This window comes from Camelina sativa, chromosome 13 (genome assembly GCF_030686135.1).
Source record: "Camelina sativa cultivar CO46 ecotype springtype chromosome 13, ASM3068613v1".
NCBI classification, from domain to species: domain Eukaryota; kingdom Viridiplantae; phylum Streptophyta; class Magnoliopsida; order Brassicales; family Brassicaceae; genus Camelina; species Camelina sativa.
Window position 1 is genome coordinate 4,598,174 of NC_141892.1, and position 21,305 is coordinate 4,619,478.

Genomic DNA, 21,305 nt, shown 5'->3' on the forward strand with positions numbered 1-21,305 from the left:
ATAAAGGATAGAGTATGATCTGCCGAAATCCACAAGAAAATCCTCAAAAGTTATTCGTATGAACTACCATAATTTACAAAACAATTATAGTAACTCCTTGTTCACGTCTTAAAGAAGAAAAAGAGTTTACTAACCCAGGAATGTTCCAAAATTTGATAATGGTTTGGATTCAATTCGAACTAGAGTACGAAAGTTTCAAACTTCATTTTCTTTAGACTTGAAGTAATGGAAGTATCTACAAATTGACACGTAGTTAATATATGTGCAACAACTTCCATATAAGCCAATAGCCATGATGTAATGAGTTGGATTAAAAGCAAAGAAATGTCGCTATAGATAATGTAAGAAACAAAACTAATGTAACTTTTAAATATGTACACCTTTTTTATGCTATCTGTATATTTACAAAAGTAACGTATGTTTTTTTCTGCGTGTGGTGTGGACGTATCTAAAAGTATTTACATACTACATAAATATTGTCGGCGAAGATTCGTGTATAGTTTCCCATATGATGAGATGATTCTAGATTTAGATTGATGAGTGATGGTGGCGAGATGGAGACAGCAACTAATTAAAGTATTAGTATTAATTGTATTAACCAAATGGTAAGCTTTAAAGTTTTGAGTAATGGCGTCACACGTGCCTTCGTTTGATCTGAAATTAGGGAAACATTTACTGTTATCACGTAGTCGTATTTGATCAAAAACAAACAACCACTGCATGCCTTTCTCACTTATAAAAAGATATGTCTGTATAGAGTGCCTTAAATGATTTCGGACATACGCAAGGAAATTTGCTGGCATTTTAAGAAAAGTATCGAGTTTTTATATAAAATAGTTCAATCGATTGATCTGTGAAATGCAAATCTCCAAAAATAAATTATTTTTATCCTGGATCCATTTTCTTAACTTCATAATCGTTTTTGTAAAATAGTTAAATGGTAGTAACATCTCATACTATACTGTTTTTTTAAAAATTAAAAATATATTGTATAATTGTTTTTTAAATTATTTATATATTCCATGAAAATATATTAGCTAAAGCTTTTAAATGTGCTTAACTAAATTTTTTAAAAAATAATCAGAAAATACTATATCTATATATTTACACTTTGGTTCGTGTATAATGGTTGATACAAATTCATATCTTATTATATAATAGTTAATAATAATGGAATGGATGTACCTTTGAATAAATGAAATCATTATTCTGTTTTTAAATAAATAAAAATCTTTATTTCTACAAGACCAGATTCAGTTGATTTTTAAAAGAACCATATATCAAATATATTTATATTACTATAAAAAACCCCCCAAAAAAAATATTACAATAAAAGTGACATTGTACTGAAATTTACATGATTGCAAAGTCTTCTAGGAGTCATCATTATTATTTGATTGATATGAACAAAACTTTAGAAAAAGAAAGAAAAAAAAAACGAAAATCAAGAGGCATATTCAACAAAAGAAAGAACATCAAGAGACATAAATTTTTAAATATCGAAAATGGTATGCCTAAATGTAAAGATTAAGAAACGTGGTTGGTGGGTTAATCATTATAATATTTCCATATGAAAAACATAGGATAAAAGAAAACAAAAGCTGGTGATAAAAGAGCTAAGAATTGTACTAAATAATATGTAATCATTACTTTGTTAATTAGCACTCAAAAACAAAATATATAGGTAGAAATTATTCGGTGAGTAGTGTGAGCAATTCCTAGGGGGTGAACTTCTCTTTTCACCTACTTGTAAAATAAGAAAAAAAAATCTGTATACATTATTGTAAAATTAAAAATTTAAACCATTTTTTTATAAACCCAAACCGACATATAATTTCATTCTAATTGTAAAATCTAAACCCTAACCATCTCATTTGTAAACCCCAAACCGACATATAATTTCGTTCTAATTGTAAAATCTTAACCCTAACCATCTCATTTGTAAACCCAAACCGACATATAATTTCGTTCTAATTGTAAAATCTAAATCCTAACCATCTCATTTGTAAACCCAAACCGACATATAATTTCGTTCTAATTATAAAATCTAAACTCTAACCACTTCATTTGTAAACTCAAACCAACATATAATTTCGTTTTAATTATATAATCTAAACCCTAAAAAATTATTTGCAAATCCAAACCGACATAATTTCGTTTTTATTGTAAAATCTAAACCCTAAACAATTTATTTGTAAACCCAAACCGACACATAATTTTGTTCTAGTTGTAAAATCTAAACCAAGCCAATATTTAAATTTCCTAAATTAAAAGTATACAGAATTTGTTTCTTTAATTGGTTTTGCTTTTTAATTTAATTTTAGTTTATTTTTAAAATGAGATAATATATAGAAGATTTTGATTGATTGAAAAGAAGGATGTGAATGGAGAGGTTCACCTGTAAGAGTGAGTATTTTTCCTTTTGAATTAACCTCCTTTTTGTTCATCTTTAAACAAAATTGTTAAGTGCGGCTAAGTTGTCGTGTCCCACTGCAATCCATCATGTAATGAGAATAAAAAAAAACAGACTTGAATTTTTATTATCGAATGTAATAAGCACAACAACACCACTGAATGTATAATGTATTGTTCCATCTGATTTTGGAATATTCCATGGAATTTGTTCAACTTAATTCAAAGATCTTTAACTTGTAACTATCATTGATTATAAAAAGTTGAAATATTATTACTATAGATAAGACTGACATGTGTTTATGCTTTTATATATTTTATGTTCGACAGATTTGTAAATTAAATTTATCATATATCAATCTTCGCATTTACTGAGCTAACAACTTGTGTACCCGATCAAACAAAGCTAATTAACGTGTTGAAAAGCTCGAAACTCATAAATTTTAAACAGATCCGATTATTATTAAAAAGTGATGTAATTTGTTTCTATATAGTATATTTTTTTTTTGGGTCACGGTCAACTACATTTTAATGATGTTCAGATATGATGATGCAAATTAATTAATAAAATCAGAAGGAAAAAAAGATTTGAAAATATTAATTTGGGGGAGGATTGGATTTATAAATTAAGCAAAAGGGACTAATGGTTTATAGATTTTACTACGAGGTCTTCTTGTTGTTGGATGCCAATGACATATACCAACTCGACAAGAAAACGACATGTGTGTTCTCACTCTTTTACGCAATGGACCCCGTTTTTTTTTTTTTTTTGGCTCAACAACAACTTATACATTCATCAATACAGTTATACAATATCTGCATTCACCAAGGATTTTAACCAACTTGGCTCAATAGCATACAACTTAGGATCAAAGTTCTGAAAAGAAAGTGATTCCTGAGCTATCCTATCGGCTACACCATTACCAGATCGCTTAATAAAAACCACCTTGCACTGGTCGAAGAGGGGAAGATGATGCCTGATATCTTGCACAATTGGATCAATAGTTGGCCTACTTCCTTCCCCATTTAGCAGGTCTACCAGTGTCTGAGAATCAGACTCAAATATGACCCGGGGGTATTGGAGACGAACTAAGTTTATCACCGCCCATCTGAAAGCTTCAGCTTCAATCTCCAACACAGTCCGTGTCTTTGACACCATTCTTGCCCCTGCCCATAAAATTTTGCCTCTGTTATCTCTAAGAACCCATCCTAAACCTCCTGTGTCACCATCATGGGGCCAGGCTCCGTCGGAGTTACATTTGACCCAGTCCTGCGATGGTTTGATCCATTTATTCCTGTTAAGAGACCCTGGAGGGTTAGGATGTTTTATACCTCTTAGCTCCAACCTTTGACTCCATTCTTCTGCATCCTCTTTGGCCTTGTTGATTAAACTTTGCCTCATATTCTCTGCCCTTGAAGATGAGATTATTCTGGTTTTTCCAAATTCTCCAAAGAATCCAAGGAGATAGAGAGGAGAGGTTCTCTTGAGAGGGGATCTCCTTATGGTAATTAAAAACCCAGAAAAGGTTGGCATATACCGAGTTTGACCAATCACCCTCCGGAGGGACAGGAATCGGAGAGATTGCCCAAACTAATCTGGATAATGGGCAAGTAAACAAGAGATGATTTGTTGATTCTCTAGCATTGGGGCATCGGATACAGCTTGCCTCTCTTGATATGTGGCGATGGTATTTTTTAGAAAGTATTTTTTAGGTAATACCTACAATTTAAAAAGTATTTTTTAGGTAAAAGAAAGAAAGAAAATGGCGGCTAGGGTTTCATCTCCATCGATTGATTTCCAAATCTGCTAATTGAAACCTTAGTCTTCTCATTCAGTTGGTGTTCGCTAGAGTACCCACTGTTCAGTAAAGTCGAAGTGACTTGTTGGTGGTTTCGTGCGACGGGTAGATTTATGAAGATCTTATTGAAGAAAACTCCATGAGCATCATCGTTCGCTGTTTAAATCCGTCAGTTCATAAAGTGGGTGGACTAGTGAAGGCTCTTCCTACAATTTGGGGCTTCGATGATAGAGTGCGGGGAAGAAGTGTAGGGGAAGACCGTGTCCAATTCTTCTTTGAGAACGAAGGAGACCTTCGTCATGTTCTTCTGCGAGGGCCGTGGTTTGTCAATGGCTGGATTGTATCCCTTGACAAATGGATCCCAAATCCAGGAGCAGATTTTCTTAATAGGATTCTATTTTGGATTCGGATTAAGGGACTTCCAGTCCATCTTCTGAAAAAACAAGCGGTGGAAAGCATTGTTGAACCAATGGGGAAGATAGAAGCGGTGGAATTGCACGCAAAGAACTCTACTTCGGTAGAATATGTTAGAGCAAGAGTTTGGATCATAGCAGATGAACCTCTCCAGTTTAGAAAAGTTGCAAAATTCAAGTCGGGGGAGGTAATTCCTGTAGAGCTAACTTATGAGAAACTTCTTAAGGTTTGCTTGCTCTGTAAAAGATTGACACATGATAGATCCATCTGTCCATTCCAAGTTCACGAACCATCAAGGAATGTGAATCAAATCCCGAAAAGGAAAGGACGACAAACAGAAAGATCTGCAGCTTTCAAGGCTCAAGCCAAGGGTAAAGGCAAAGCAGTGGAGAAAAATGACACAGACGGAATGGCTGAAAGACCCCACAGTAATGCTCAATGTGTTGGTCTCTCGGTTTCTCTTTCTGATTCTTCTCCGAAAGGTATAACTATCAAGGATAGACTGCAGTGGTCAAATAAGGGGAACAGAGGGTGCAGAGAAAGACAAGGAAGTTCCCAGCAGCCACTGCAGGAATGGAAACCGAAAGAAAGGGTTGCAGATAATTCAACCAAGGAAGTTGGGAATGGGGCATCAGAAGACTTAGGCACCTCCCTTTCAAAACGACGAAGAGAATCGGGAAGTGAGGAAAGACAAACTAAAAAGGCTAAATTAGGATCAGAAAGGAAGAATGACTTCACCCCCTCGGTGTTCTTACGTCTGGGAAGTAGTGGTGAAAAGTCGAATAGCAGTGGAAGGAAGAGGAACAAGTCGGGTGAAGAAGGAGCAGAGAACGGAAATAAGAAAATCTCTCCCTCAGTCTTTGAGAGATTGGGATCCAACTCCTCCCCGTCTGGTTCCAAATCTCAAGATAAGTCCGTTCCAACAGATCAATCTGCACATGTTGGAACTCAGGGAACTCATGGGACGAATCATTCTGCTTCATCTAAAGCAGCATATCACAGGAACTCTTCAGATCATTTATCTGATGGTGCCAATGATACAATCTTGAAAGAAGGGTTGATGGTTAATTCCAACCCTTCGAAGTCATCATGAGAATACTGAGTTGGAACTGTCAGGGGGTGGGGAATACCCCTACAGTTCGACATCTATGGGAGATACGTGGTCAGTATCTGCCTGAAATAATATTCCTCTGTGAGACCAAGAAAAAAAGAGATTACTTAGAGAATGTGGTAGGACATTTAGGATACTTTGACTTGCACACGGTGGAACCAACAGGGAAGAGTGGTGGTCTGGCATTAATGTGGAGAGACTCGGTGGGATTAAAATACTTCATTCAGATAAGAGGATCATTGATGTGCAAGTGAAATGGCAGGATAAAGTCTTCTACCTGTTGTGTATCTATGGTGACCCTGTTAGAGGCGCAAGAGGAGGTGTTTGGGAAAGATTGACAAGGATAGGGATCTCTAGAAGTGGACCATGGATGTTAACAGGCGATTTTCAACGAATTGGTGGATCCATCAGAGAAGATAGGAGGGCCGAGAAGAGAGATGGCAACATGTCTGGAATTTCAACAAATGCTTCGAGCATGTGGCCTTTGGGAGATCAAACACAGAGGTTATCAGTTCTCCTGGTTTGGGAACAGGAACGACGAACTGGTGCAGTGCAGATTGGACAGAACAGTTGCAAACCAAGAATGGTCTGAGTTATTCCCACAAGGACAAGCCACCTATCTTAAGAAAGTAAGTTCGGATCACAGTCCATTGATAAATTCTCTGATGGGTGAAAACTGGAGGAAATGGGCTAGCTTTAAATATGATCAGCGATGGGTGCAAAGGGAAGGATTCGTGAATCATTTCAATCACGTGTGGAGCTCAGAAGAAGTGCGACAAGCGGATTCTTTAGTCGCAAAAATATCTTTATGCAGAAAAGGTATATCAAGATGGAAAAGACAGAGTAAGCCAAATTCTGCGATTAGAATCCAGTCTCTGCATCACCAGATTGATCTTGCTACCCAACAAAGACACTATAACCCAGCTGAAGTGCATCGGCTCAAACAAGATCTTAATGCAGACATCTTCGAGAAGAAATCTTCTGGCAGCAAAAGAGCCGATCTAGTTGGTTGAACAATGGGGACAAAAATACCAAGTACTTTCATGCAACGACCAAAAATAGAAGAGCCCAAAACATGATCCAAATTTTAGAAGATGATGAAGGTAAACAATGGTCTGCTGATAAAGATCTTGGAAGAGTGGCTGAGCAGTTTTTCCGGAAGTTGTATACTTCTGAAGATGTGGGATATAAACTGCAGATGATGTCAGACATAATTCCTCCTATTTCCAGGGAGATGAATGAGTATCTTCTGGCTGAAGTAACAGTGGAAGAGGTTAAGAGAGCTGTTTTTGACATCAATCCAAATAAATGTCCAGGCCCAGATGGAATGACAGGTTTCTTTTTTCAACAGTTTTGGGATGTCATTGGCGAGGACATAGTTAATATGGTCAAGAAGTTCTTTCAATCAGGCAAATTGGAGAAGGATATTAACAGAACAAACATCTGCCTGATTCCGAAGAAGTTGAAAGTAGTGAAGCTCGTGGAGTTCCGGCCAATAAGTCTAAGTAATGTGGTGTACAAAATCATCAGTAAAGTGATGGCAAAGCGCTTGACGAGTATATTGCCAGACATCATTTCAGAAACGCAAGCAGCTTTTATCAAGGGAAGACTTATCACTGATAATATCCTGATAGCTCATGAACTCCTTCATGCGCTTAGCTCAAGTAATAAATGTGCGGAGGAGTTTATAGCCATCAAAACTGATCTATCAAAAGCTTTCGATAGAGTTGAGTGGCAGTTTCTAGATGATGCTATGCAATCCTTGGGCTTCTCTGACCATTGGCGGGCTATGATTATGGAGTGTGTGAGCAGTGTTCAGTATCAAGTCCTCATTAATGGGTCCCCGTATGGAGATATTCGACCAACAAGAGGCCTCCGCCAAGGGGACCCATTATCACCCTACCTATTCCTCATTTGCACCGAAATGCTAGTTAAGATGTTCCAGCATGCTGAGAATAATGGGAAGATAACTGGATTGCAAGTTGCAAGAGGTGCTCCTCCTATCACCAACCTCCTATTTGCTGATGATAGCATATTTTACTGCAAGAAATCAGACTCAGAGATCAGTCAAGTAATCAGTATTATTGAGGAGTACAGTCTTGCATCGGGTCAGCAGGTAAATTACGAGAAGTCCAGTGTGTATTTCGGGAAGCTTATCCCAGAGGAGGAACGAGGGAACATCAAACATAATCTGGGGATAAATCAAGAAGGAGGGGAGGGTATTTACCTTGGATTACAGGAATCATTTAAGGGTTCCAAGGTTAATACGCTGAGCTACCTCAAGGAGCGCATGCATCAAAAGGTCAACGGATGGCAATCTCTGTTTTTGTCACCCGGAGGAAAGGAAGTTCTTTTAAAGGCAGTAGCCATGGCTTTGCCAACATACACGATGTCATGTTTTAAGCTTCCCACAGCAATATGCAAGCAATTGACTTCTGTAATGTCAGATTTCTGGTGGCAAAACAAACAGGATTCGAGAGATATGCACTGGACTGCCTGGGAGAAACTGAGTAAGCCAAAAGCTGTGGGAGGACTAGGTTTTCGAGATATTGAGGATTTCAATCTCGCGTTATTGGGGAAGCAGCTTTGGAGAATGATCACACACAAGGATTCTTTGCTTGCAAGAGTTTACAAAAGTCGATACTTCAAGCACTCAGACCCTCTGTCTGCCTCTTTAGGGAACCGTCCCTCTTTTGCCTGGAGAAGTATACATGCTTCACAAAAGATAATCAAACAAGAAGCGAGAGCAGTAATAGGGAATGGAGCAAGTGTTAACATCTGGCAGCATCAGTGGGTCGAAGAAAAACCAAGTAGAGGAATCAGTCGGATGAAAGTGATCTCTCCACAATTCCAGCAGATAGCCTCTTCAGTGAATTCTGTGCAGGATCTACTACTACCTTCTGGTAAGGATTGGAATGAGGCCCTATTAGACCTTTTGTTTGAAGATGCGGACAAAGTTTGTATAAGGGAATTAAGACCGGGTGGTGCAACCACCAAAGATGTCTATGCATGGGATTACTCAAGGTCCGGCCATTATAGTGTCAAGTCTGGGTATTGGGTAGCAACTCAGGTGATAAAGGGGAAGGATCAACCTCAATTTGTGCTTCAGCCCAGCTTGGATCTCTTATACCAACAAATATGGAAGCTGGATACACCGCCAAAACTACACCACTTTATTTGGAGATGTATAAGCAATAACCTCTCAGTTGCAGGGCAATGGACCCTGTTTTTAGCTATTGAAAACTACACGATGTTAGTATTTTGTAAAACGGGGAGAAGAAGACTAATCTTAAAAAAAAAAAAAAAAAAAAAAGGAATAACGACAAAAATAAGTTAAAATCCAACGGCTGAGGATATCCATCCACCTTGGCCCCCGTCTGTCTCAACCAGTCGGTCAAAAAGTCAACAGTATGCGGACTTTTTTTTGTTTTTCACAAAAGAAAAAAAAAAAGATGATTATTTATTTTGACCCCTCTACTTTTTTAAATAACCCCTCTTCCCCCCGTATATTACATCCCAAATTGAGAGTGCCGACACGTTTTGGGGATGAAATCGATAGATTATAAAGTAAAGGGGTGAGAAAGTAAAGATTACAAAAAATAAGAAAACTGTCGGTCCATTTAACTAAGGTTAAGGGTATTTATTTGATCAGGGTATGTAGTTAAGCACCTGTGATTATATATATTTATGCAGGAGGTCCTACATTAAACCGAGTCGACCGTCGGTGACTCAAAGCGAGTCACGTAGACCGAGTTCTCTCCGGGTTCTTTTTTTTATTTTATTTAATTTTAAATATTATTAATTTAGTCTCACACAAAGTTCCATCCTTTCTTCTATTTATAAACTAAGAAAAATAACGAAGATAAAATAACCATCGTTTTGGTGAGAGAAGAAGAGAAGAAGAATAAGGCCCTATGGAAAGATAATACTCTGTTTCCATTTTTTTTTTCTTTCTGAAAATATACACAGAGAAAGAGAGAGAGAAGAGACATGGCGGATTCAAGCGATTCTGTCTCCATTGATATGGAGGCATTGTCTCTTGGAGGACAGGTACCATTTTTTTTTTCTTTTTATTGTACTGAGAAATTACGGGAAGAGGAATACATGAGAAATTTTGGTTTCTGCATTCTTCGAGCTTGCTGCTTTGCTCCCTGATGATTCTGCTTTATTTGTTTTTATTTTTTGGTTAGAGTATGAATTTTTTTTTTTTTTGTATAGCAAAATTTGGAATTTGTTTGATAGTAGAAGAACAACAACAATGCTGCGTTATTTGTTCATGTTTTGCTAATTTTTGTATTGTTTTGAAGCTTTTGTTGTTGTCGGTGGTGATATATATATATATATATATATATATCCGAAGCTACGAAATGTGCTGTTCATTATCTGATTCTTTTTTTTTTTTCTTTGAGGTTCTTGAGATTTTTGTATTTTCTGGGTTTCTCATGTTTTCCGCAATTCATGCCTTAATTGACACACCTTCATTTTATAACATGTGTTTTTTTTTTTTCCCTTTCTAATTTGATCCAATTCTTGATCAAAAATTATTTATATTTCACATTCGTTCTTCTCATTGCAATTAAATTCCCCATAACGAGGTTTTGGTTCCACTGTTGAATGGTTTAACTTTAATGATCCTTTTTTTTTTTGACCAAAAATTCTGATTTTTATGGGAAACTTTGCTAGTACTTTGTTTAGTTAAGGGAATGAATTTTACTACTAGGTGTGGTGTGGTGTGGTGTGGTCCTAATTCTATGCATGTTATTTACTTTACGCCTTTCATTTATTTCTCATTAGAAAATTTCAGTCACCGACTTAAATTCTTCGCTTGTTGTTGTTGTTGTAGGAACACCTTGTGGAGACTACTTATGGCCCTGTATGTGTTGCCGTTTGCGGAGATCCTGATAAACCTGCTCTTATCACATATCCTGATATTGGCTTAAACTGTAAGCATATATATACATATTCTTTTCTATTCATCTTCCCCCGCTATACTTGGACTAGTTTAGTAAATACTATGATTTTAGCAAATGTAAGATGCATCTTCTTGATTTGGTGCTTGTTTCTTCTTGACAGATATGTTCTGTTTTCAAGGATTATTGTTTTGTCCTGAAGCTAGTTCCTTGTTACTCCACAACTTTTGCATATATCACATCAGTCCTCTTGGCCATGAGGTTGGTAAAACTGGACTCTGTGACCATCTTTTAAATATATATATATATATATATATTTCTGGTATTTTTATCCGCTGTGACATTCCTTCCATTGTTATATGCAAATTCATATCCCTTATTACATCGTTTTCTTCAAGAGTCATTGCAGTTGGGTGCTCCGATAATCAGTGTTGATGCTCCTTTGCTCTCTGCTGATGACTTAGCCGACCAGATTGTTGAGGTTCTTAATTTTTTCGGGTAATTAATTCATCTCACATATCGTTTATCTATGCCTCTTTGTTACAAAAGTCTTTCTATGGAGACTCACAGAAGAAAGAGCGGCTAATTTTTTGTTTTTATTCTAACATAATTTTCTCCTTATTTATTTGCTTATTGTCTCTTCTCCAGACTTGGTGCAGTAATGTGTATGGGTGTCACTGCAGGAGCTTACATTCTGACCTTATTTGCTGTAAGTACAGTAATGGTACTCCCCCTTACACTTATCACTTAACTTGATGTCCAAATTTTAATTTTGCTTGAAAACTTAATTTTTCCAGATGAAGTACAGGCAGAGAGTTCTGGGTTTAATACTTATCTCTCCACTGTGCCAAGCGCCTTCTTGGTCAGAATGGTTGTGCAATAAGGTTTTTTTCCTCACTAAGATATCTTCTTTGTTTTTTTTTTCTTCCTGGCTTGGGGTTATGGCCTTGATTCTCTAATTCTCATATCAGATCTTCCTTAACTTATTATGCAGGTTCTGTCTAATTTACTCTACTACTATGGCACGTGTGGAGTGGTTAAGGAATTGTTACTAAAACGGTACTTCAGCAAGGTATAGTTTTGGATTCAAAGGTTTCTTGTAAATAGTTTGTAACAATTTTCGAATTGTTTCTCAATACACTATTCTTACTTTGGTTTAGACAAATGATAAAGCTTTGACATATGTTCTCATAGGAAGTTCGAGGTAATGGTCAAGTTCCAGAATCGGATATTGTTCAAGAATGCAGAAGGGTTAGTAAAATCTGTCTTCTCTTTTCTTGCAAATTCTGCGATGCTTACATTTCGAAGTAAAATTTACATGTTGTTCTTTATTCTTTGACTATCCAGTTACTTTGTGAGCGGCAGAGTACAAATGTATGGAGATTCCTTGAGGCAATCAACGGGTAATTCTCTAGTTTTTCTCTGTTGATTTCATTCCCGGACTATAGTCTTAAGCTGATAGAAATAGTATGTTTGTGGTTTGGGTGAAACAGGAGAGTGGATCTTAGTGAAGGTTTAAGGAAATTGCAATGCAGAACTCTCATATTCATCGGTGAAAATTCTGCATACCACTCCGAGGCCGTTCACATGACCACCAAACTAGACAGACGATATGGTGCATTAGTCGAGGTACCATAATGCTAACACATAATGCCTCTTTTTAACGTTTTTGGTTTGAAACAAACTTCAGTTTGGTTTTGGTTTTTATGGTGACCCTAAATCATATTACATATAACAGGTGCAGGGAAGTGGGTCGTTGGTAAGTGAAGAACAACCACAGGCGATGGTAATACCAATGGAATACTTTTTGATGGGATATGGCTTGTATCGTCCGACACAGAGCGTAAGTCCGAGAAGTCCATTGAGCCCAACCCGAATCTCTCCCGAGCTTCTCTCCCCTGAGAACATGGGCTTAAAACTCAAGCCAATTAAGACAAGACTCGCTCTATAGCCCTGCCTCCTCTGCTACACACATTTATATATACAACAAGTGAATCATACGCCACATAAAATCACCACTGTTGAAGTTGGAGCTGTTCCTCTGTTATGATTTAAGCTGTAGATATAGACAGACATATTGATCATCTATATATAGTGGAGAGAGTAAGAAGAGTAAAGAAAAGGGGATGGGGAAGGGATTGATATATGGTAGAGTGAGAGAGACTACAGATCTCTTATATTTTGATTCATTAAAAGTTAGTCTCTAAAGGTTTATTTTTGTGGTAGCTGTTCTTGTTCTCTGTACATTCAGTTGAATAAATTATTTAAGTAAAATCCCCATACTATTTTAAATTAGCTCTCTTTCAATACCATACATGTATTGTATGTCCTTGTGCTGATAAAACAGTGGTGAAAAAGACTTTGCTGATTCGGGGACAAAAGTGCTTTTTCGTTTACTAGCAGACAACCTTTGACTTCGAGCTGATTCTATTCTCTCATATAATTTTGGTTGCACAAAGTACAGTGGTATAGATTGAGTATATACTGTATATGATTACAAGAGAACAAAATCAAACTTGTTTCGTGACGGATGATTACATAAAGAAAAGAAAAAAAGGAAACAATACTAATTACAATGGAAACAAATGGGTTGTGGCCTTGTGGGTTAGTTACTCCCAAGGAAACAAGCAATGTTAGTGTTAAAATCTGGCTCTTTTTTCTTCTTCTGTACCACATACAGCTTTCTTGCTTTTGTTTTCTTTTTGTCAAAATTGGTGTACCAAACTTCAGTTGAGAAGAAGCATTCTGGTTTTCAAGAGCTATGGGATTGGCGTGACATTAGAATCATCCGTTGTTTACTGCTTTCTGATCTTACGATTTCTCCTTTCTGACCAATACCAAGAGGCGTTTTCATTTAGTTATATATATGATACAAACGACTAATGAACCAACCAAAAAACAAACCAAGTTACCTCTATAGTACTGTCTGGAGAAAACCACTTTAACAATATCCCTAGATGCACAACTGCTGGAATCATTTTGAAAACCAGCGGTGTTGTAACCTGCCAAAACCATCAACCATACCAACTCAGCTACTTACTTGAACACATATGGAGAAGAGGCAACAGAAAGTTATTTGATCATACCAGGCTTAGAGCAGTTGTCCCGAGGAGAAGCAAATAGAGTTTCCCCTGAAAATTTATATAACTTTGAGCTTCTTTCTACAGAATACCTTTTATAATCTTAAATCCTACTATGTGTAATGGTCCAAGGAGGAGCAAGTTGTGTTACTTACTTCGATGAGGTGAAGATTGGAGGCACGGCTAAGTAGCACAAAGGCAAACTCCCCTATCTGAGCCAGAGATATTCCAACCTGCATCAATTTGACACGGGATGGTAAGAAACAGAGTATATGAAAGCAAATATGACAGATCATAATTAATGTGAGACATAATATTTTACCAGGAGAGCCGTCTTGTTGTTGTATCCAAATCCCTTGACAACGGTTGTAACTATTGTTGTCTTTATGATAATTACTAATATTACAGAGGCTAACAGTATATCCACATGAGTCCACAGAAAATGGACATTAACTAACATCCCAATGCTGGCTAGGAAAAGCGCAGCAAACAGATTACGGATGGGTTCGATCTGCATAAATATAAGGTGTCTCAGTTAGACTATGGACTGTGAAAGGGTTTTAAAATTGGAAGTTCGTCAACTCGTTATTTCCTATCCATCACATTCACCCCCTACAAGAACCTAGACTAGGATCAAACTCCGACTCTCTTTCTCTATCTCTCATCAGAGAACACTAAGAACAGTTGTGAGAGTAGAAAAAAAGAATCTAGATGGATATCATTCAGCTTCAATTAATATAAACAGGAGAACAATAAGGCCTTTTTGGTAACATGTGGTCAAAACGTACTTGCTCCAACGTATGTTCAGCGAGATCAGTGGTGGATATCATGACCCCCGCGGCAAAAGAACCCAATTCAAGACTTAATCCCAGCTTATCACTACACTGAAATCATAAAAGACCAGTCAAAACAAACATGTTGACAAAAACTTAATCCCACCTTACCATTACAGTAAAAGAAAAAGAAAAATCATAAACCAATATGCTGACATAATGATACACACCAGATAAGAGAAGGAACGCACACATGATAATCTTGATGAACACATAATATAAAATGGATACTGACAATGAAGTATATGAGGAAGAGGAAGGTTAAGTAAGACTCACCCAGGCTACAAGTAGACAAAACGCAACAGCTGCTAACTGATAGAGTTCATTTGTCTGATAGATGAAGAAAAATTTTAGGTTAATCTACAAACTTGATTTATTGAACCGGAAGATAGGGAAAAGAATCTTGAGAGGAAAAATCATGTACCTGTGAGGACAAGCTGACCATTAGCTTCAGCAACCAAGGAATACATGTCCGTGATAATATTGACAAAACAGCCAAAAACGAAAGCAACACAACCACCCTAGATAAAAGACAGTAAAGGCATGATTAACATCAAATCTTTAGAATGCGCCTTGAGAGCAAAAACTCTACCAGTCTTTACTTACACTTTTCCCATCGACAACATTCCATGGACAATGCCAGAATTTCCCTCAAGAACTGGAAGCAACGCAAACAGCAAACCCACAGCACAGTCCTAGAAACAGATGGTAAAATCAAACCTCCAAATCATTTGAAAAGGAATTCTACAATAATTGGTCACTATTTGACTGCCATATGAACACTATTTGATCTAGAAAAACAATGGACATTACATGTTGATGTAAAGAACAATCAGGTACCTGAAGAATAAGTATTCCAATTGTAACTTGGCCATGAAGAGAATTAGTTGAATTTTTTTCCATGAGAAACTTCAGCACCTATAGTTTCAAGGCAGAAACACATGACGGATACAAAACCAAATATTAAAAAGAAAGCCAGCTAATGGAAGTGGTTATAAGCATTATAAACTTCACTGAAATTACCACAGCAGTTGATGACATTGACAAAAATGCTCCTACAAATACCCCCTCCGAATGTTTACCACCACATAACTGCAAACAGGACCAGTTTAAAACATGTCACAGAGAGTATAATTTTCAAAGACAAATCTTGCTACATAACCCAACTGTCGCACATAGAATAAAGGAGACAGAGGTCGCCAATTGTCCATGACGAAAAATGAGAGCAGAACTTTTTTGTCCAGAACCAGTAATAAAAAAGTGACGCACCGACACTGTGATTCCGCACAAGAACATGAATAAAAGAATTTGAAAAAGGCCTCCCAGAACAGCAACTGATCGAACAACTTTAAGCTACATAGAAGAGGAAAGGTGCTAGTGTTTGTTATGTAACATTTGAATACAACACTAAGTAAATAAAAGAGGGATCTCACCTTAGCAGTGGAGAACTCTAGACCCAAAGCAAAGAGCAGAAATACCACACCAAACTGGGCGACTGTTTCAACCTACATAAATAATCATGTCAAAAAGAAAGCGCAAAAACCACATGTAGGATCACATATATGTATATATGAAAATACATTCTCATCTCGGCGGCAGTCTAATGCTCTAGATTTTCTATTCAATGAAGAACTAAGGTCTATCTAATGCATCATCAGATGATAAAAACTAAATTTGTTTTGACCCACAGAAGAAAGAGTTCCAAGTCAAAGACGCCTGTCTTGCTGTGTGCAATATCTTAGTCAAAGTCCCTCAGAAGAAAATAGTTTGTAAACTTGTGTTGACCACCTAACTAAGCATTCGAGACCATAAGAGGAATCTATCAATCAAAGTTATTTGGACTGAACGAAGACTCAAATCTTTTGACGTCAAACACAAAGCATACCTGGACCATTTCACTGATAAGGTTCAATCCTCCAGGCCCGATGATTGATCCTGCTAGCAAATATCCAGTTATCACCTGAATATGCACAAAATATTTAACAACTATCAGAATACCGATAAATCATACTTACACCTAAAATTATAATGTAAGAGAATAGGAGTAGCACGAAAATCAGACCGGCTGTCCAGCACAAGCAAAGGCGATACCACCACAAGTTGCAGATACAATAACAACCACCAGGTCTGATATCAGTCTGTACATGGCATAAGAAGCAAAGTCAGATGATTAATTCCGGATTGCAGAGTCTTGTCTATAAAGAATCATGTTCAAACAAATTACTTAAAACCAAGAATCTTGCCTCAAGTCTAGCTGCAACACTGGATACTTTGACTTGGAATTAGATATGATGAAGACATTGTCCTGACACAACGCCAAAATTCCCAAGTAAGAACGAATACAACAAACCAAAACTCAGTCTTCCTGTGCAAAAAACTTACTTTTCGATCAATCAGAGTTGGAGTGTCCTCAGCTCTGTTATCATTGTTCAAGTTGAAAACGTCATGGAGTTGAAAATGCCTACGGTAAATTAGATAAACTCTTAACACATCTTGAGTTATTACAGAACATCACAGAAGGTCATGTAAAGGAAACTATACAAATAGAAACGATAAGTAGAATAGAATTGTACTTCTCCTCTTTCGTCTCATTTTTCTTTGTTGACTTTACTCTGGCTACAGTTTCCAGAACAGCCTGATCACCACAAGGTTAACAACCAACCTCACATTCAGATACTCATCTTATGCAATAAATGAGAGACATAGTCAGAATCTAAAAAAGCAAGCTTTTACTATAATTCCAAGTAAAAGACACAGGAGTGTTTTTGAAACTGCTCGAATTTCCTATAAAGAAGAACTTGAAAGTATCCAACTACGTATGTATTAAAAACAGGAAAAGTTCCTAAATTTGCATATATCAATGAAGGACATGATACACTGTTGTCCAGCTTATACTACCAACCTGCTGGCCAGCTACACTGTTGTTGAAGCTTCCAGGATCAGCCCCTGCCACGAATATAACAACAACAAGATCAGAAAACAACAAATAATTTCGAGTAGTAAAGGGTAAAGAAGAGACGCATTATCCCATTTCAGGAAACCAATCAGAAAATGTATCTCGTTATGTAATCTTTCTCGATCTAGAAGAAGCATATACTATTCCCACAGTTGGAGAAATCCCAAAAAGGAAAGGCGAATGTGGGGGTTAATCTAAGTTCCCAATTTGGCAATGGATCACGGATCCAATGCAGGATCTAACTCATGAATTGAATGATTCAATCAAAAACGAGTGAAGGCTCAGAAACCAGACCAATTCTAGTATCCAACAATGGCCATTTCAACTCTCCAAAAGTAAAAAAAAAAAAAATAAGAAAGAGAGTAACCTTCATTCTGGTCGCTTTCGTTGAACTCTTTCTCGAGAGCACGATCGATGATGTCGGCGAAGCTACCTTCCTTGGGTTTAACAAGAGAAGAAGAACCGTTGAGAGATGCGACGACGGAAGAGGAGTTGACGGAAACGGTTTCTTCAAACAGATCCGAATCAGAGAAAGATCGAGGAGACGCGACGGAGAAGCAGAGGAAGAGTGAGAGTAAAAGTAAGAGGATAACGACTTCAGAGGATCTTCTTCTTCTTCCTCCTCCTCCTTCCACCATGGCTGGCAGAAGAACTGGTTCTGGATTAAACCGGTCCGGTGCAAACGGTTAGCAGAAGAACCGGTGTACCGACCGTCGCGAGTCTCTCGATCGAGAGAGAGTGGGCAAGAGAGCGGGGGAAAAAAAAAGAGAGAGATTTGCTGCAGCAGTGCTGTGGTCAACAACTAGTCCATATAATATAAGATTGATTATATACATATTAGACTATATTGTATATTTTTTACTATATAGTATTATTACAAAATTAATTATCGGATGATGTTTCTTTGTATTATTACTAACATGAATGGGTCTTTCCTGTTTATTATTGCTTTGGAATTTGGATTAGGACCTAACATCTTTTCTTTTTATCTAATATTTTTTAAAAAATAATTATTATGTACCAAATTATTTGTATTTTATAGTTTTATGAGATTTGTAATGGTGAATTTCTTTTGAGCATAAATATTTTCTTTTAAATATATATATATACAACAAAGGAATATATATATATATATATATACGAAATCATATAATATTCCCCTCTCTTTTTATATATATTTTTTATCTCTCAGTGTCTTACGATCCCCTCTTCCTTTGACAACAATGGCGGACAAACCAAGCAGAGCGTTGGTATTGTACGGAGACGGCTTGGCTCGATTCGTCGATCCATCAAATACCCACATCCATTCTCTCGCTTCCGTAGCTAGCTGTGGCTTCCTCAGTCTTCCTCATGCACCTCCAGGTCTCTCTGACTCACTATCTTCATAAATTTGGTTACTTTTTCGTTTGATTCGTCTAGATTTGTTTATTGATCAAAATCGGTGGTTTACGTGTTTTCACTCATATTCGATTTCTTCCTTGTTTAATGAGGATTCTTAGTTTTAATCCCAATTGAACCGGTTTAGACATGAGATCGTTTGGATTCATTCGATTGAGACTTAATATGTGACTCCATTGAGTTTTCGCACGCTGCATTGATCTAGTTGAAGAAGATAGCTAGAATTTTTTTTTTAAATTTTAACCCAATTTCTTAAGAATCTAAGATCTTGAGATCAAGATCACTTGTGTTTCATTGCTTGTGCTTTGACTTTCTAATTTGCAGAAACTGAGAACGAAAGGATAGTTCGAGAATTCTCCCATATGCTGGATGCATCAGAAGCTTACTCGATAGCTGTGAGGATTCTTCACTCTCTTAAAATAGTTATATGATTGAATGTGTGTATTGATTCATGTGTTTACACTAGAGGTTGACACTCCATGATTTGTTTCTTCAACAGAGTGGACTAAAACCAAAGGGAAATGAAAATGATATCCCAACTTTAGCTGAAAGGTTTGGCCTTTTCACCTCATCTTTGTACTTTTTATTATACTCCTTTCAATAATCAATTAGCCGGTTTAGCCAGATGATGATGATGCTACTTTTTACATTAATGTCACTGACACAAATATTATGGTACAGGTTTATGGGACTCAAGGCTGCTTTAGTAACTGACAATTCTCTTCTGAGTTCTTTCGGAAAACTGATTGGCTTAGATGTGTTACAACTTAGTGAAATATCCCAGAAGAGTGATTCCGTTCCTTCTGATGCTACAGCATCTAAATTACTAAGGCTGCTTGGATTTGAAGGAGGAAAATGCTTGGATGTGAGCCTCTACGACTCTGTTTTTGTGCATATCGGGGTTGATGATAACAACTTGGGAGTTATCGACTCTTTGATTGGTAGTATTATGAGAATGGCTCAACCTGGTTCAGAGATTGTATCGCGCTTGCATCTGTCTCTTGTTCTTAGCTATGGTTCTGTCACAGACAAAGATGTTTCAGTTTTTCCTGTCAGTACTCCACAACAAGACATGAACCCAAAATTTGCAGGACTTATACCACGTCAGAGCTACACCATGCGTGGTGAAAAGACACGGGATGATGTTCGGTAAGAGATTGAATATCCAAAAGAATTTGATGCAAAGGTTTATGAAGTTATCATTTTCGTTCTTGATGGGTTTGGTCATTCTTGCAACCTACAGGCACTACTGTCCTATGTTGGTAGCTCAGTGGCAGCATGCTGTGACCCGGAAGGACTTGGTTGATACATTATCATTTGAAGCTCTCAAAAAGGTATGGTTTCTATTTACTGCAAGTTCCGCTGTTATATTCAACATGGCTTGTCTCAAGTTTTTATATTTCTCTTCTTTTTTCATAGCTCTCTGGAAATCTTGTTATACCGGCTGATCGGTTCATCCATGAGGTTGCTTTCAAACTTTGGAAGGCCCCAAAATACGGAGCTTAAGCAAATATGAAATTTCAGGTACTTTAACTGTAATCATCCATGTCCGGATGAATTCATCATACTCTTTCCGCTGTTGGGAGTTTGAATGTGGAATGATCTCAGATTTGCTAATTTTACATAAAAAAGGAAGAAACATAAAAGCTGTATTCATTTTCTTCTAAAATTCTGTATCTTGTTATCCCTTACAATATATAGAGAGTTTCAATGTATATCCTGAATCGGGCATGGAAGTATTAAAACTATGGGCTCTCTGGTACCGGGTGGTAGTTAGTACCGCCGATCCAAGTCATACTCAATTCGTCTCCATAGAGCTTTTGGCCTTTATGGTCTCTTGTGATCTTCCTTAGATATAGCCCATCTCTCTTCACCACCCAAATGCACTCTTCCTCCTCCGGATTATCACATTTCCACCTGAATGATCTCTCCCCGGCAAAAACCGTAGCTGTCTGACCATACGGCGAGCCAAAAGCGGTGAAGAATTTGCACTCAAAGTATATGTAGAGATACGGTATCTTGAGAAATACTGGCTTGAACGACCAGCTTTTGGATTGGCCCGGTCTGAGAGCATGCATGCCTAAGTTGTCATTCGACGACCAACAGTTAATAGCGAGGCTACGGTTTCGTCCTGGGTGTCTGGCGATCTCGTTTCTTATCTCGAACCGGGCTGCTGATGTGGTGGATAGAAAGCATGATGATGCTATGAGAAGGCACCACGTGAATACGGTGGCTAATCGGAATGTTGATCCGATCTTGAACCCAAACCCCATTGCTCTCTCTCTCTCTTGAACAGTTCTGTTTTGGTTTATTGGGGTTTTATATAAACGGGAGTTGTTGTTTAACAACAAAAATAACGGTAGTGGTTTTGGACGTTATATGGTCAATGAGT

At 37.3% G+C, this 21,305-nt stretch overlaps 5 protein-coding genes across 11 annotated transcripts; 3 read left to right on the forward strand and 2 right to left on the reverse strand.

Moving 5' to 3' along the window:
* Positions 1 to 5,714: 5,714 nt before the first annotated feature.
* LOC147929208 (uncharacterized) lies at positions 5,715 to 6,749 on the forward strand. Its single transcript, XM_087482405.1, has 3 exons — positions 5,715 to 5,918; positions 5,999 to 6,183; positions 6,269 to 6,749. Exons 1-3 carry the CDS (start codon positions 5,715 to 5,717, stop codon positions 6,747 to 6,749), a joined length of 870 nt encoding a protein of 289 aa, XP_087338531.1.
* A 2,294-nt stretch (positions 6,750 to 9,043) lies between these two features.
* On the forward strand, positions 9,044 to 12,938 carry LOC104735192 (protein NDL2). Of its 4 annotated transcripts, none has more exons than XM_010454929.3 (11): positions 9,044 to 9,786; positions 10,580 to 10,679; positions 10,810 to 10,907; positions 11,056 to 11,144; positions 11,295 to 11,370; positions 11,444 to 11,530; positions 11,641 to 11,718; positions 11,841 to 11,897; positions 11,994 to 12,049; positions 12,140 to 12,275; positions 12,385 to 12,938. In XM_010454929.3, exons 1-11 carry the CDS (start codon positions 9,727 to 9,729, stop codon positions 12,595 to 12,597), a joined length of 1,050 nt encoding a protein of 349 aa, XP_010453231.1. In that variant the 5' UTR covers positions 9,044 to 9,726; the 3' UTR covers positions 12,598 to 12,938. The 4 variants fall into 4 exon arrangements, with proteins under 4 accessions (XP_010453231.1, XP_010453230.1, XP_010453232.1 ...); XM_010454928.3 differs by having other exon boundaries at positions 9,404 to 9,786; positions 11,047 to 11,144; XM_010454930.3 differs by having other exon boundaries at positions 9,404 to 9,786; positions 11,047 to 11,144; positions 11,295 to 11,355.
* A 151-nt stretch (positions 12,939 to 13,089) lies between these two features.
* On the reverse strand, positions 13,090 to 18,474 carry LOC104735193 (K(+) efflux antiporter 6-like). Of its 4 annotated transcripts, none has more exons than XR_015578021.1 (20): positions 17,883 to 18,333; positions 17,462 to 17,505; positions 17,133 to 17,194; positions 16,942 to 17,020; positions 16,803 to 16,864; positions 16,622 to 16,697; positions 16,445 to 16,519; positions 15,993 to 16,064; positions 15,829 to 15,912; positions 15,583 to 15,651; positions 15,400 to 15,477; positions 15,166 to 15,254; positions 14,984 to 15,080; positions 14,836 to 14,889; positions 14,515 to 14,605; positions 14,049 to 14,237; positions 13,882 to 13,959; positions 13,733 to 13,777; positions 13,559 to 13,648; positions 13,090 to 13,473 (listed from the first exon to the last, which is right to left on the reverse strand). XR_015578021.1 is itself a non-coding variant. In XM_087481368.1 (20 exons), the coding sequence occupies exons 1-20, from the start codon at positions 18,151 to 18,153 to the stop codon at positions 13,399 to 13,401; spliced, it is 1,785 nt and encodes a 594-aa protein (XP_087337494.1). In that variant the 5' UTR covers positions 18,154 to 18,474; the 3' UTR covers positions 13,090 to 13,398. The 4 variants fall into 4 exon arrangements, 2 of the variants coding, with proteins under 2 accessions (XP_087337494.1, XP_087337495.1); XM_087481368.1 differs by having other exon boundaries at positions 14,515 to 14,610; positions 17,883 to 18,474; XR_015578022.1 differs by lacking the exon at positions 15,829 to 15,912.
* Positions 18,475 to 18,651: 177 nt separating this feature from the next.
* On the forward strand, positions 18,652 to 20,628 carry LOC104735194 (uncharacterized). Its single transcript, XM_010454935.2, has 6 exons — positions 18,652 to 18,877; positions 19,238 to 19,308; positions 19,413 to 19,465; positions 19,595 to 20,062; positions 20,157 to 20,247; positions 20,333 to 20,628. The coding sequence occupies exons 1-6, from the start codon at positions 18,739 to 18,741 to the stop codon at positions 20,417 to 20,419; spliced, it is 909 nt and encodes a 302-aa protein (XP_010453237.1). The 5' UTR covers positions 18,652 to 18,738; the 3' UTR covers positions 20,420 to 20,628.
* Positions 20,544 to 21,186, reverse strand: LOC104735195 (S-protein homolog 13-like). Its single transcript, XM_010454936.3, has one exon. The coding sequence runs from the start codon at positions 21,184 to 21,186 to the stop codon at positions 20,659 to 20,661; it is 528 nt and encodes a 175-aa protein (XP_010453238.3). The 3' UTR covers positions 20,544 to 20,658.
* Between the last annotated feature and the right edge of the window lie 119 nt (positions 21,187 to 21,305).